Raw genomic sequence first — 15165 nt, forward strand, 5'->3', positions numbered from 1 at the left:
ATACATAGATTTTTATGAATTTTTTCAACTTTTAAGCACATTAAAAGAGCGGTTTTCAAAAAAACCAATATCAAATAAACTATCGAAAACTATTTGCCTTCTTTAAACATTTTAGAAGGAATTCCTACACAAATTTAAAGATACACTTTATATAAAATGTACATATTATTTGGGAAATTAACTGTGATTGCATGAACTTTATAAGTTAAGCTTAATATTTTATTTCTTATTTTCTCAAACAGAACTATAGAAAAGTTTTTAAAACTATTTTATTTAGATTCAACCGATTAAACTTGTATATTCGATATTTCATTAAAATGCAGCTTAACTCCTTTATAAGGAAAAAATTAGAACTTTCTATATAAAGTTAGAATATAAAAAGATGTAAATTCAGATCTTGCATTCGAACTAAATAAATTGCATCCAAATTTTTAAAAAGAAAGTAAATAAAATTACAATCAATAATGCATCATATCTAATGCATCAAAAAATCTACAAAGATAAATAATACACCAAAAATCTGCATAGATAAATAAGACATCAAAAAATCTATTTTTATATTGTAGTAACAAAAAATGCAGAAAGAAAATTTAAAAAAAAACAATAAGATAGTTATATCTATTTTTAAACTAAATCTGAATTGTTACTATTAAACAGTATTGTAGGATTCAAGGTGTATCATCAATAGATAACGGAATTATATATTTTTATAAAAAAAATAATTTAAATGCATTTTGCTGTGATTACAATTTTCTATTAACATACCTTTATGTTCAGCAGCAGCTGTTGCTTCAGATCTCATGGCTGCACCAATAAAAACACCGTGCCTCCAGTTAAATGCTTCATATATAAGAGGTACTCCTGAAATTCATTGTACTTCAGTAAAACAATTAAGAATTACTCATCAAATAAATAAAACTAATACTGTATTCTGGCTGCAAACATAAAACGAAAAAGATAGCTAAATTTTACGATGCAAATAAAATTTTATGCATAAGTGTAACTACTCATTATAGGAAATTACTATGATTTTTATAAAATCAATAAAAATTAAAATGCGAAAATATGTTACTGTAGTACTGTATGTACCCCTCCAGAAGAGTCCAAACTCATGCTCTAATAGTTACAAGGATAAGTATATTAAAAAATGAGAGAGGTCAATTGTTTTGATTTAATATATTTTGTTAGAGTCTTGTCATTTCCTTAATACTCTTCACAAAAAAAAGCTTTACACCTTTCCAAAGTAGAAGACATTTCTAGACTAAGTCGGAAGTTCTTAAAATAGCAGGACAATATATAAAGTTCTTTGCCTACATTTAATAATAATAATAATAATTATGAAATTTGAATAAAATTCACAATTTTGTACAGAAAATATATCTACTTCAGTTGAATAACACAAATGAAATCAAACTCTTGGACAGGAAAAAAAAAATTTATTTCAATTGAAAATAAAAATTGTTTCTTTCTATTTAAAGCTCTGTTTATTCCTTCATCAAGAATATTCCATTATAATGGAAGATACAAAGTCTTGTATGCCATTCATCAAATGTAATGTTAGACTAAGAACCATTAGAAAGTTTACAATTAACCATTTCAATATAGAGATCTAAATTTAATTTCAAAATTTAATTACTATTAACACTTAGAAAACAAATGTTATATATATATATTTTTTTTTTTAGAAGAGGCTTCGATTTACATTAATTAAGCTGAAGTTTCCAAGAAATAGTTTAAAACTATTATTTTCAATGTTACATGAAACATCTTGAGTTCCTTTTAAAAGTCACTAGTTATTCTAAAAAGTTAATTATCTTAGACAATTATGGGCTGAGAATTGACTGTACTTAGAATAAATCATTTAAAAAATGCTTAAATGTCATACCATATAAGAAACCCTTAATTCCATATTCTCTCTCACATACATAAGCTTCCATAACTTGTTTGCATTTTGATATTTTGAAAATTTTCCTGTACTCAATTTAAAATTACTTCCTTAGATGAAAAAGAATTTGTCATAAAGGAATTATCCTATGCTATAATAGCATCCTCTTAAATTTAAGAAAGAAGATATAAATTCAAGATATTTGTGACGCTTACCTTTAGGTCTCCTGCCACCAAATACAATAGCACTAACAGGAACACCTTTGGGATCTTCCCAAGCAGGATCCATTATGGGGCACTGCTTGGCAGGGGCACAAAACCTAACAAGGGAAAATAAAAGAATTTAAGTTAGAAGCCATGCAATATTAAAAAAATAAGCACTTTTTTGTCAAATAATGCATATCAAACACTGCCTAATTCATACTTAGTTTTGAAACCCCGTAGTGTCTTTCTTTCTCATTTTAGAACAGTTTCAAAAATGTTTGAAAAGATTCTAATTGATTTTGTGTATGAAGCATTTTGATAATATTGTACTTAATTCATAGTTAATTTTGAAACTACTTAGTGCCTCACATTTTATAGAGCAATTTTAAAAATACTTAATAAGCTCATACAAATTACTTTTTAGAATGAATTTTAATTGATTTCATGTATGATAATGTAGTCTTTGTCCTTTTTACTTGCAAAGACTTACTTAAAAATAGGTTTCAGTAATATCATGAAGAAAAGGATGTTTAATTATTGTCACACAGCAAATATTTTAGTAAATATAATTACAAGATAAGTTCCTTAAATATAACATATTTTAGATTTTAATTTTGTGATATTTTAACATTTAAATAAAAAAAATATTTGGTTTAAGTTCTTTTTTGTTAGATTTCCAGTTCACTTTTAATAAACAGAATTGTCTCTATTATTAATAAACAGACAATTAAAAAATTGCAAATCAGGAATGAATTGATTGAGGGTACAATAGCTGGATGAGGCCAATCTAAACCAAATACAAGATAAGAAAACTATTAATACATACTCAATGTAACAATATCAAACACAAGAAACTAGGCATTTAAAAATTCAATCATTTTGTTACCATGAAACATAAACATTTGAGGCCCAATATTTTGCATCCAAAAAATATGCATTTAAAAAAAAAGAAAAAAGAGATGAGCCTAAAGAAGTTATTGTTTGCACTGGGTTCAGTCTTTCAATTTGTTTATTTTGGTTTATAGCACCCATAAAAAAATTTTCAACACAAAAGTAATGTTGCCTGTTCAAATGAACAAATTAAGTTCCAGCAATGCAGTCAGAGATAGAAATAATAAAAACTTCAGAACTTAGTTAAATTTGCATTAGATAAAAATAAAAATGGGAGTTAATATTGAATTTAAGGCATTGAAAATTACAATTTTAAAAACTACATAAAGAGAACTTTATCAAGAAATTCAAATTAAATGCAGGTAACCAATGATAAAAAATTTTCCTAAAAAAAAAAAACTAGTTTAAGTGTGCTAAGCAAAACAAAATTTTGAGAGCAACTATTATTCGTATGACATATTTAAGATTTAACAAGTTCATTTAATTGAAGGAAAATAAATTTTTAAAAAAAGGTAATAAAAACTGCACTAACAACTTCTCCTATAAGTCACAATATATAATAGTAAACTAAACTAACAAAAACTTAAAAATATAAAGCTAAAATGATAAATAAGAACTAAAACATTGTTCAACATAAAACAAATTTTTTTCAAAACTTAAATATTTTTTATACTCATAAGTTTGATTACTTTTTCAATTTAAATTTTGCACAGAGACTTTAATAAAATGTGCATTACTAATCTTAAAGCTTCCTAAAAGTGATTCTTTAATTTTTAGCAGTGTTTTTACAGGGTTGGACTTTGACTTCAAAAGCTGGTATTTGACGTGGCACATCAAAAAACTGATGAAAAGTGTTAGAAACTATTAAAATCCGATAAAAGCTGTCAAAAAACCTCTGCAATAATTGCTTTTTCAAAAAAACATTGTACTATTCTTTAAGATTATTATTATTTGATAAATAAAAACTATTCAGTTTACATTACAGATAATGACTATGAGTGAGTTATCTTTTTTAGCTTAAGTAAAACTTCAGTGGTCGCTAATATTTGTTTCATCTTAACTTGTATAATACTTTTTGATTCTCCATATATTTGTTGTCAATGCTTATATGAACATTATTTGTAAATCATCATTGTAATATATCTCCTGATAAACTAATTATAATTTACAAAAATATAAATATTTGTTTAAAACTATTCATTCTTTTCAATCAATTCAAGTGTTTAATTATGTTATTATTGATATTTAGCACAGTTATTAAAAGAAATTTTCCAATATATGTTGATTTTAGTATGCTAACTTAAATGTATTAAACTTTATAAAGATTATGTTTGTTTATGTATTAAACAAACTTTAATCTGTAAACTTTTTAATAGTTATAATTTAATTAAGCAAAGCAATTTGATCCAGATTCACTAATTAGAGTGAATAAATTGCAATTTTACTTATTTTTATTTAATACTTGATAAACAGATTATGATTATAATACAGATTATGATTTTCCAGACCAAAATTTCAGATTTTTGATAGTAAATGCCAAAAAAAAAAAAAGGGTCCAACGTCAAAATGATAAAAGAACAGACTGCTCACTTGTAATTTTATGTGCTTTTAATTACAACTATTTTGTATAAATAATAGCTAGTAATTTTCTACAGAAAAACTTTGGGAGTTTTTATAATTGTAATATATATGTCAAAAAGGAATTTTTGTCACAATTAAAACAAAGTTAAAATCAGATAAAACTGTCAGAATTTAAAAACTTGTCAACCCTGGTTCTCCTGAATAGTGGCATCAACCGTATCTTTAATGGAACCCCTTAAAAAAAATCAAGAAGTGGGTCTTGGGATAAAAGTGGCCATTTCACCCACATGCATAAGCATTTAATTACAGTTTATTATGCAACAAAAAGATTACACATCAAGCATTTGTACATCAAGCAAATGTAATCTTGATCGAATTTTTTAAATACTTTCATACAAGATATTTTACAATATATATTGTGAAAAATGATGTACTTATTTACGTATGTACCAAGTTGAGAAAATATGTGCGATAGTTATTCATTTGTGCAAATTTTTAAAATCAAGATACAATAATTATAAATAATAAATCAAATTTGATGACAAAAAAAATATCACTGTGGCACAAAGTTTTGAGAGGAAAATAAGCAAATTACCTGGAATTAGGATGAGCAGATGGTTTTCCTACTTCCGGAGTCCAATTCTCCATTCCTAACCAAGATGTTATTTTAACATTTGAAGGAGTTTCCTCCTCTAAGCCTTCCCAGAACACGCCCCCATCATGGGTTTCAGCAACATTAGTAAACACTGTATTCTTTTGAATGGTCAGCATGGCATTTGGGTTCGTTTTCATCGACGTGCCTGAGAATGAAAATTTGTTATTAAACGAAATATTGGTAATGAAGATTTTGCAGACTAGTTAAAAAGTATGACTCTTTGCAAATGTTGCTAGCATTTCACAATGTACCAGACGAATTGGAAAAGTCTAGTATTTTCTGATTAGCCTCCTATTTTAAGACTTATTATAATCAGCGTTTAGTCAACTTAGGAAATGTATGAAGAATTTAATCAGACTGAATTTACTTAGGCTTATTGCAACAAAACTTTAATAAGACTATGACCAATAAGACTACAAAACTATGGGCTAATTTCATACTGCTTGAAACAGATCATATCACATGCTAATTAAGTAATAAATGATACTTTCTAATTAACCTAAAGGTATATGAGCTCACTGCCTTAAACTTAAAAAGTGTTAGGCTGATTAGAAAATATTGAAGACTTTTTCCTAATAGCCAGGCACATTAAAATAAAAGTGGCTGTTTGTAAAGAGTCAAATTTCACAATTAGCCTACAACAGAGACAATATCTTAAAATATTTATTATGGTTTTGTTATCACAGAAGTAAAAAAATTAGAACATAAAACAATGCCTAAAGTAGTGTCATTTGCTATATTTATCTATTATAATTTCGTAATTTTATACGATGAGGGAATTAGTTATGATGTACATAAAAATAAAAAAGTTTATAAACATTTGCATGAAAATTCCTAATTGGTCCTAATTGTTAATAAAGAAAATATGTCCTAATTGGAAATAATAAAATGTCTTAACATATTTATTAAATTGGGGATGAAAAAGAAATTAGAATAAAAAAATTTTCTCAAAATAATTATTTTTTTGTAACATATATCAATTATCTTTTCATTATTTTATATGATGAAGGTCATAACCAATGACGACAAAAGAAAAGAAAGAAAAAAAAAAGTTCAATAACATTCGCATGATAGTTTGTCATGAAACAAAATATTGTGGTCTCCATGGTCGAAGCATTAACATATCTATTATATCTAACATATGTTAATTATATTAAAATATAACATGTCTATTTCTCACAGTTTGGTGCAATCAGAGAAATTAGAATATAAAATTGCACCAAGAAAATAGTCCCAATCAAATAGGTTAAGTCAGTTTCATAAATGAAATCTGTCATTAAAAAAACTAATTGCAACTAGAAAATCTTTTGCTTTAAGGACTTTATTCCAAAAATGCAATACAAAGATAAAAAAAAAAATACAAATACAAGATAAAAATAAAATATCCAATATAAACTTGACTGTTTTTTCTTATTTTTATTATTATTTAGAGCTTGCAATTTTGGTATTTTATCTTTCCAGAAAACTTTATTCTTACTAGAAAATCATTAGAAACACAATAAATTATCTTAATTATAATGCTTTTTACTTTTTGATTTATTAAATGCAAATATTCATCCACCACCTCACAAAAAGAAAAAAAATAATTACCAGGAGCTACACCAAAGAAGCCATATTCTGGATTAATGGCTCTCAGCTGCCCATTTTCGTCAAACCGCATCCAGCAGATATCATCTCCAACACATTCTACTTTGTAGCCAGGCAGGGTTGGAGTTAACATAGCCAGATTAGTTTTTCCACAGGCACTTGGAAAAGCAGCCACAATATATTTTTTCACACCTTGTGGATTTGTAATACCCAGAATCTATGTAGGATTAAATAATTTTTGGCAATCAGAACACAAAAAAAAAAATTTAAGGTATTTTATTCCATAAATAAAATGAAATTAACACTGACCATTAAAAAACATAGTAATTTTTTTTTAAAATTAGAATGTAAGAATCAAAACATTTTGGTCTTTAAAATAGATTTTACTAAAGTTACTAAAAATAAAAGCGATTATGTAATAAATGAGTTCGATAATGTATAAAAATTAATTACTTTCGATAACTTTTCAATTACACTGATTGAAATAACATTTGAAATGTTAATGTGATAGAATAATGGCAATCTCGTGATTTGCATGACATGAAATACATTGTCATAACACCTATTTGATTATCGTAAAGTTTACAGTTTTTTAGGCAAACTTCATGTCTACGGATGTGGGCCATGATGATATAATTTTTACTACACAATCACAGTCAGATTCTGTGATCAGATGTAAACATCTTCTGTATAATGAAGTTATGTGATTCACGTAAACACGTACAAGGAATTATATATATATATAGATTACTACAAAATCTATATTACTGTAATTTCAGCTTTGGAAATAACTATTATGTTGCTATTTGATTTAATGGCAGCATTAATTAATTTCCACAATTATGCATGTTACAGTTACATCTAAACCTGTAATTAGTATTCAACATTAAACTCATTAACGTTAAGATATGTAAAGTTTGAGTTATTTTCAGTAAGTTTCTGTTTATTTTTATACTTTGAATATTGCTTTAACACTCCTCAATACGGCATATAAAATCTTCTCCAATATTCTTTTCAAAAGGCTCCAGCCTTTTGCTGATAAAGCGGTCGGAAATTACCAATGTGGATTCAGGCCTCAAAGGTCTACCATTGACCAAATTCATACTCTAAGACAGATCCTTGAAAAAACTAAAGAGTTCAACATCAGGACTTTTCACCTATTTATAGACTTCAAAGCTGCCTACGACAGTATTAAAAGAGATAAATTACTTGAAGCGATGAACGAGTTCGGAATCCCTACAAAACTTGTAAGTCTCACCCGTGCCACTATCAACAATGTGAGATGCAGGATAAAAATCCAAAGCCATCTATCTGAACCTTTCATTACCGAAAGAGGCCTGCGCCAGGGAGACTCTCTTGCTTGTCTGCTTTTTAACCTGGCATTGGAGAAATGCATTCGGGATAGCGGATTAAACCGAGGAGGATCTATTTGGAACAGATCTCTCCAAATCCTCGCTTATGCGGACGACATTGATATCATTGGAAGATCAGAACGGGCTGTTAAAGATGCCTTTCAAGCCCTTGAGGCCTCTGCTATAAATATGGGCCTTTCCATTAACGAAGACAAGACCAAATTCATGGAGTTTTCAAGCTCAACTGTAAACTATAGTGAACCTTTGCAGATAAACGGACATTCCTTTGAAAAGGTTAAAGAATTTAAGTATCTTGGTACAATTATCAATGACCAAAACAAACTGAAACCTGAAATTGACAATAGAATCAATATGGCCAACAGATGTTTTTTTGGACTAAAAAGTCAACTAAGATCGAATTTTATTAGCCAAAAAACAAAACTAAAATTATATAAGACACTCATTCTGCCTGTCTTGCTATACGGAAACGAAACCTGGACTTTAAACCTTGACGTACAACGCCCGATAGAAACGTTTGAAAGAAAGATACTTAGAACTATCTTTGGTGCCATACCAGAGGGGGGATGTTGGCGAACACGGTACAACTTTGAACTTTATGGGCTCTATAAACATCCTCAAATTATGCAGATAATCCGAAGCAACCGACTAAGATGGCTCGGACATATATGGAGAGGCTCTGAAGATAGCCCTGTAAAAATTGCCACCTTCAAGAACCCTCAGGGGTCCCGCTCTAGAGGTAGACCACCTACTCGATGGCTCAAAGACACAGAAAACGACCTCAAAGTCCTGAAACTTAAGAACTGGAGGGGAGTTGCCATGGACAGAGGGAGCTGGAGAAGGCGTGCTGTTGAGGCAGCCAAGGCCTGCAAAGGGCTGTTGCGCTCCTGAAGAAGAAGAATATTGCTTACTCCCTTTTTTTCTCAGTTAAAAGTTTATTACTATACAATTAATTAAAAATGTATCTTTAAAAAAAAAATAAAAAAATCTCAATTTAAAAACTATTTGAAGATTTACCTCCTATTAATGCACTAAACTGAATTAAATATAGCATATTTGCATTTGTATACTAAAAAACTTATACAATTTTTTTATATATATTTTGAAACATTTTCATTAGTTTATTATTTTACTTCTTCAAATTTGTATATTGCTTGTTTTAGTTTAATTTAAATTAAATTTATTATTGATATATAATAGTGTTTGTATTAGTTGGATTTAAATTAATAGGAGGATCAAGTACCATACAAGGAACATCCAACATTAACTCAGATTTATAATGAACTGAACTTTACATATTTCGGAAATGAAATCTCCAAATAGCGCCTTATAATAAATTCTGATCCTTATTTATGTCTCAATACTAGACAAAACTTGTAAAATTAGTTTAGAATTTTCAAAAGCATCATCAAAATAAATTAAGGTAAAAATGTAGCCTACAGATTAATATGCTGCTGTGAGTTACAATGAGGTGAAGCTTCCTAATTCATAAATTATCAAGAAATGTACAATTGTTTTTACCAGCATGTGCTCAGCCAACCATCCTTCTCTTTTTGCAAGAATGGAACCAATCCTTAAAGCAAAACACTTTTTGCCAAGAAGGGAGTTTCCACCATACCCGCTGCCGAACGAGCAAATTTCACTGTTTTCTGGAATGTGTGCAATGATAGTCTTCTGAGGGTTACATGGCCAATTATTTATAGGTGGTTCTAAGAAAGAAAAAGTCATTACCACAAGAGCTTTAAAAAGGGCAATTTTTTTTTTTAAAAAATAACAGTCAGCTTAGCTTATCAGACTGGCATATGTAAATTTATTGTCAATGGGCTTGGTTAATTTAAATATACATTTCTCACTTATTAAAGTCTTTAATAGTGAAGTAGAAACGGACTATTTGACATTTTTAGAGTCACAAGTTAATAATAAATGATAAACTTTGTTAATTTAATGATAAATACTTAAAAATCATTTTCAATTTAACAATTAGAATATTTTACATTTAAATTAAAACACAAAATAAAATTTTTTATTTTACATCATTATTTTATAAAACTAAAACATATAATATTAACAAGTTTTTTAAAACCCTGTAACAATCATTATGATGTAGCCAATATAGTACTATAGTAGCCAATATATTATCTGTTTAGCCTCTCATTTAAATTTTTATTCAGATTTTGCCATAGGATCACTAAAACCAAACAACTTTTAAAACTAATCAATTGAATGAATGTGATATTTTAAATGAAGTTTAATGTAAGAAAAATTATTGTAAATAACTAACTTAAGATCAAAATTATTTAAAAAGTTCGATATCATACAGATTTTGTTTATAATTTCCTTTTGTTCGAAATATTTTAATTCCTAAGAATCAAATAATAGTTCTAATAATTCTAAAAATCAAATAATAAGAGTCTCTTTTAACAACATTAAATACCCAATCTTCTAAACTCTTAAGTTAGGCTAGCATTAAATATATTACCAAACTGTTTATTACAATGCAATATTATTACAGAAATTTCAAACCATTACTTTAATTAAAGAGCTTATAAAAAAAATTGAAATAAAAAGCCCTAAAAGGAATTTTGCTTTAGTAAAAATGTAGGGAATTTCATATAAAAATTGTTAAAAGATACTGAAGAGGCAGAATCAGTGTTTTCACTACAGAGCGAGAACACGAGAATCTCGCATATTTTTTTCTTTTCTCGCAATAAAAATGTATTAATGCGAGAAGTTCGCGCACTCTATTAATCAATTTCAAAATGAGCGAGTTTTGGAAAAAATTTCTTCTTTTGCCATTTTGAATAAAATCCGTTACACTTTTCTTCCTTGATCTTTCATTATTTTGAACATCGGTCCTTGTTATCTAGTTTCCCTATTTACCAGTATTGTTCAGAACCGGTGCGAACAGCAGAACACCCCCGAACTACCTTTCAGAAAACATTTCTCTGCAACCACGTGCTCACCGTAGGTAAGGTTTCATCATGTAAGATGTTTATATTTTTTGTGCATGAATGTAAGATGGACAAATACCTTGTTAAGGTGAAATCTTCTACTTCGTAATGGACAAATGAAAATGAAACAAATGTTAGTAGAAACGGTCAAAACGAAACAAATACGGATATTTTTCAGTCAAATAAATATAATAGCTGATGAAAAAGTAGACATAGAACATTTTCCATATGATGCAGTAAAAATATTCAATTAGAAGATGTTAAAAATGTATTATAATTAAAGAAAAAAAATTTTCCAAGTCTATTCGTGTTTTTTTAATATTTAGAAATCTCACTTAACCTTTTGAAATCTCACTCTGTTTTTGAGAAAGGGTGAGAAATTCTCTCCCATTTTTTTTTTTCTGTAATGAAAACACTGTAGAATGGTCACTTCTCAAATATAAATTGACTCAATAATTCTAATGAGGTTTCATGAATTTGCATTTATTATTAGCTGCACATACATCTGACAATAAATACTGAAAATAATAAGATGTTAAGTATATTAAGCTGCAATATCAATTATTAGACCATTACGCAAAACTGAGATATAGTACAAAAAAATAAACAATTCCCTTAGCAAAAAAATACAAAGAAAAATTGTTATGCTAAATTTCCCATTCAAGGGTTATAAAAAAAAACCTTTTAACTTTCTTTTTGTGTTATTTTTGATATTTTAACTAATGATTTTTTTTTTCTTTATTAACATTAAATTGTCATTCATCTACAAAAGAAAATTTCATTGCAAAACTGTACTCTGAGGAAGAAATACAACATTCTAAAAGAAGAAAGCTTGAAATCAAAAAGACTTGTCTACACATAGGTCTATTAAATGTTAAGTAATAAATGTAAAAATAATTCTTAAATTGGAAAAAAAAAGCCTTTCTTGTGATAATTGTAGGTGACTCCTTTATTTACAGCAAGATTTAAGTAGAAGCAAAATACAGAAACTTTAGTCAAACTATTTTTGTCATTAATAAAGTAAATATTTTGAATTATTTTAAATTCTTTCTTTAATTCTCAAAAATTACTACATTTAATAAGCATTCTGAAGTTAAAAACATACAAGCAAAATTAAATCAAAAAGTTGATAAAGTAAATCTGAAGAATTTTACTTTTAGTAGGCAAAGGCTGCCCAACGGAATGCAAGCACTTAACAAACTCATCATTTCCAAGAACTTTAAGCACCGTAGCACCCATACGAGTCATTATCCTCATACAGGCAACAACATATGGAGAATCAGTCAATTGAATTCCTATTTTAGACAGAGGTGAACCTATGGGTCCCATGCTGAAGGGTATAACATACATAGTACGACCTAAAAAATATTAATGAAAAAAATATCAGGTAAATAATAAAATTCCAAAGCCTTTTATGTGAACAGAATATGTCCACACTTTTTAAAAAAAAGTTTAGTCTCACCATTTTTTGAAAGGGTTACTTCTATTGAAATCTGATACATTTGAAAGTTAATGCCACAAAACTAACAGAACATTTTAAAATTTTCATGACGAAAGATTTTACTATAAATTATACATTTTAAATCTTTATAAAGTTGTACCTGGCAAATAAAATATATTTAAACTTGGTTCCTTTCTGGATAAAATTTTTTTTTAATATATTTGATTTTTTTCTGAAACCAACCTTGCCATTTAATTGCATAAATTTTTTAGTTAAATAGGTCAGCCAAGTTTATGCTACAAAACTAACAGAACATCTTAAAATTTTAAGGACGAAAGATTTTATTAGAAATTATATATTTGAAATCTATATAAATTTATACCAAGCAAAATTTTTTTATTTAAACTTGGTTCATTTCTGAATAATTTTCTTTTTAATACATTGGATTTTTTTCCCCAATCTAACATTACCATTTAAATGCATATATTTTTTTAGTTCAATAGGCCAATCAAGTTTAACCTGTTGACAAAATCTTTCATCATACAATATTTACTAGTACAATGGGCCTGATGACATTTTCCCTCATAGAAATTCGCTTGAGATGTGTGCAACTTAAAAATATGAACGAAAAGTCAGAGTTGTGGAACGAGTTGAACAAAAGTGTATTCCAAGGTTAATAGATTAAGCTATCCAGAAAATGCAAAAAAGGAATAAGCTTTAATTTTTCTTTTGCTTACTGTAATTGGTACAAGTTTTGTATGTATACAAAGTACACCATTTTAAAATGCTTTGATTATGAAATTTTAAAATATGCTAAAATTTTTTACTTATAAAGTATGCAAATGCAAATCGCACTTTCCAAGATAACACAATAGTAAGTCCAAATATTTTTACCAACAGTGCACATAAAGAAAACTTAACAGTGTTCCTACTTAATTCCAAGTTAAAATTTCTTGATTTTCCAGGTATTTTAGGAAATTTTAAACTTAATAACATGATAGCATGTTTAATAAACAAAGGTGATCAATATATATTTGGATATAATCAGCATAAAATAAAACTTATTAATGACCATATCTGAAGGTGAATAATCTTTAGATTGTTTACTTATCCTTTATTTGTCAGCAATTACCTGAACTTTTTAACATATCTTTGTCGTTATTGCTTTGCTTCTTTGCTGTTTTGTTTTTGATTATTCAAAATTTAAAGTTTGGAACCAAAAGTAGTGTTTCCATATTACCTTATTACACAATATTTTATGAAAAACACTGCTTTAAATTATGAATAAGCTATATTCACTTTTATAATATATTTTGTATAAATATGTGTACAGAACATGCATTTAAAATCATGAATACAAAATATAGATATTTAAAAATGCAAAGCAATATTAGAAAATAGTTCTTTGAATTAAATGTTCTTGAAAGAAATGAGTTTTGATAGTAACCAGAAATTAAATAATAATTTAAAAAACAAGTTTGTAGCTGTAGCTTAAATTATAACTAAGAAAAATTATTCAATTATAACTAAGTAATTTTTAAAACCAAATATTTGTTAATGCAATAACAAATTTTAAGATCTTATAATTGAATAGTTTTTAATTTTGATATTATAATCTGTTTACCACCAATAAACAAATATGATTATGAAGCAGTTTTGACCACAGTAAAGACGAAGCCTCCAAATCAAACATAAAAACACAAATACCTATCCAATATTGAAAGCTATTCATCTTAAAGAAAAAATTCCAGCAAATAGAAACAAATTACTACAATAAGAACATGTGAAGAGCACAATAGATTTATGAGTTTTAGGAAGTTCTGTAGAAAAAAGCAAGAACAGAATAGAAATGTGTTCTGCAAAGCATATATACAGTGCATATATTTCATTTCATTTAAAAATTCCTGTATTTACCTTTCATGCAACCAGGAAACCTTTCGCCGAATGCTTTCTCCATATCTGAAGGTGATAGCCAGTTACCTAAAGTTCCTTTGATTCCTTCTTTTGGAGTGGGGACAGTGTCACTCTTATTGGGGGTGGACATAAATGTTAAGCTCTCAACTCTAGCAACATCTGCTGGATCAGTGCGAGCAAGCCAGCTATTCAATATAAAAACACACATGGATATAAAACAAGTGTGGTCTTCAGTTAAATAATTATTGTAACATTTAAAAACATTGCTCTTTATTTTTTTTTCTAAAAATAAAATAAAAATCTTAAAAAGGACTTATTCACCTTTTTTAAAATTCAGAAAGCAAGAAAAGGAAAAATCATAAAGAAAACTGCTAATAAATTCATAACAATATGATATTTAAGAATGCCCCTTATACCATGATGTGTGCTTTAGATTATTTTTATAGGGATGTTCACGTTTGCAATATTACTAGGATCACTCCTTCACACTGAGGAAGACCAGTTAAATAGACGAAATGGAAATGGGTTAGTTGAGCGAAATGCAAAGACTGCTGGCTGCAGGCGAAGCAATCATTATATTGTTACCGCTATCAAAAGTGGTTACAAAACTTAGAGGTAGAAACAACTACATCCACAAACTCTCAAGAGTGTGAATATCATTAATGAAAGGTAACTGTCAGAGTCAGT

At 27.7% G+C, this 15165-nt stretch overlaps 1 protein-coding gene across 2 annotated transcripts in view; it reads right to left on the reverse strand.

The window, feature by feature from the left end:
* Positions 1-15165, reverse strand: part of LOC107444193 (phosphoenolpyruvate carboxykinase, cytosolic [GTP]) — a 35513-nt gene that overhangs the window by 5247 nt on the left and 15101 nt on the right. For both annotated transcript variants that reach the window (XM_043052839.3, XM_087168661.1), the window contains exons 3-9: positions 14479-14663; positions 12278-12481; positions 9694-9881; positions 6806-7019; positions 5156-5360; positions 2101-2204; positions 766-861 (exon numbers count right to left, since the gene is read on the reverse strand). In XM_043052839.3, the coding sequence (XP_042908773.2) occupies positions 766-861; positions 2101-2204; positions 5156-5360; positions 6806-7019; positions 9694-9881; positions 12278-12481; positions 14479-14663 (1196 nt within the window). The remainder of the gene's footprint in view (positions 1-765; positions 862-2100; positions 2205-5155; positions 5361-6805; positions 7020-9693; positions 9882-12277; positions 12482-14478; positions 14664-15165) is intronic.

The sequence above is a fragment of the Parasteatoda tepidariorum genome, chromosome 1, assembly GCF_982258835.1.
Source record: "Parasteatoda tepidariorum strain Cologne lab strain chromosome 1, Ptep-v5.0, whole genome shotgun sequence".
Lineage (NCBI taxonomy): Eukaryota > Metazoa > Arthropoda > Arachnida > Araneae > Theridiidae > Parasteatoda > Parasteatoda tepidariorum.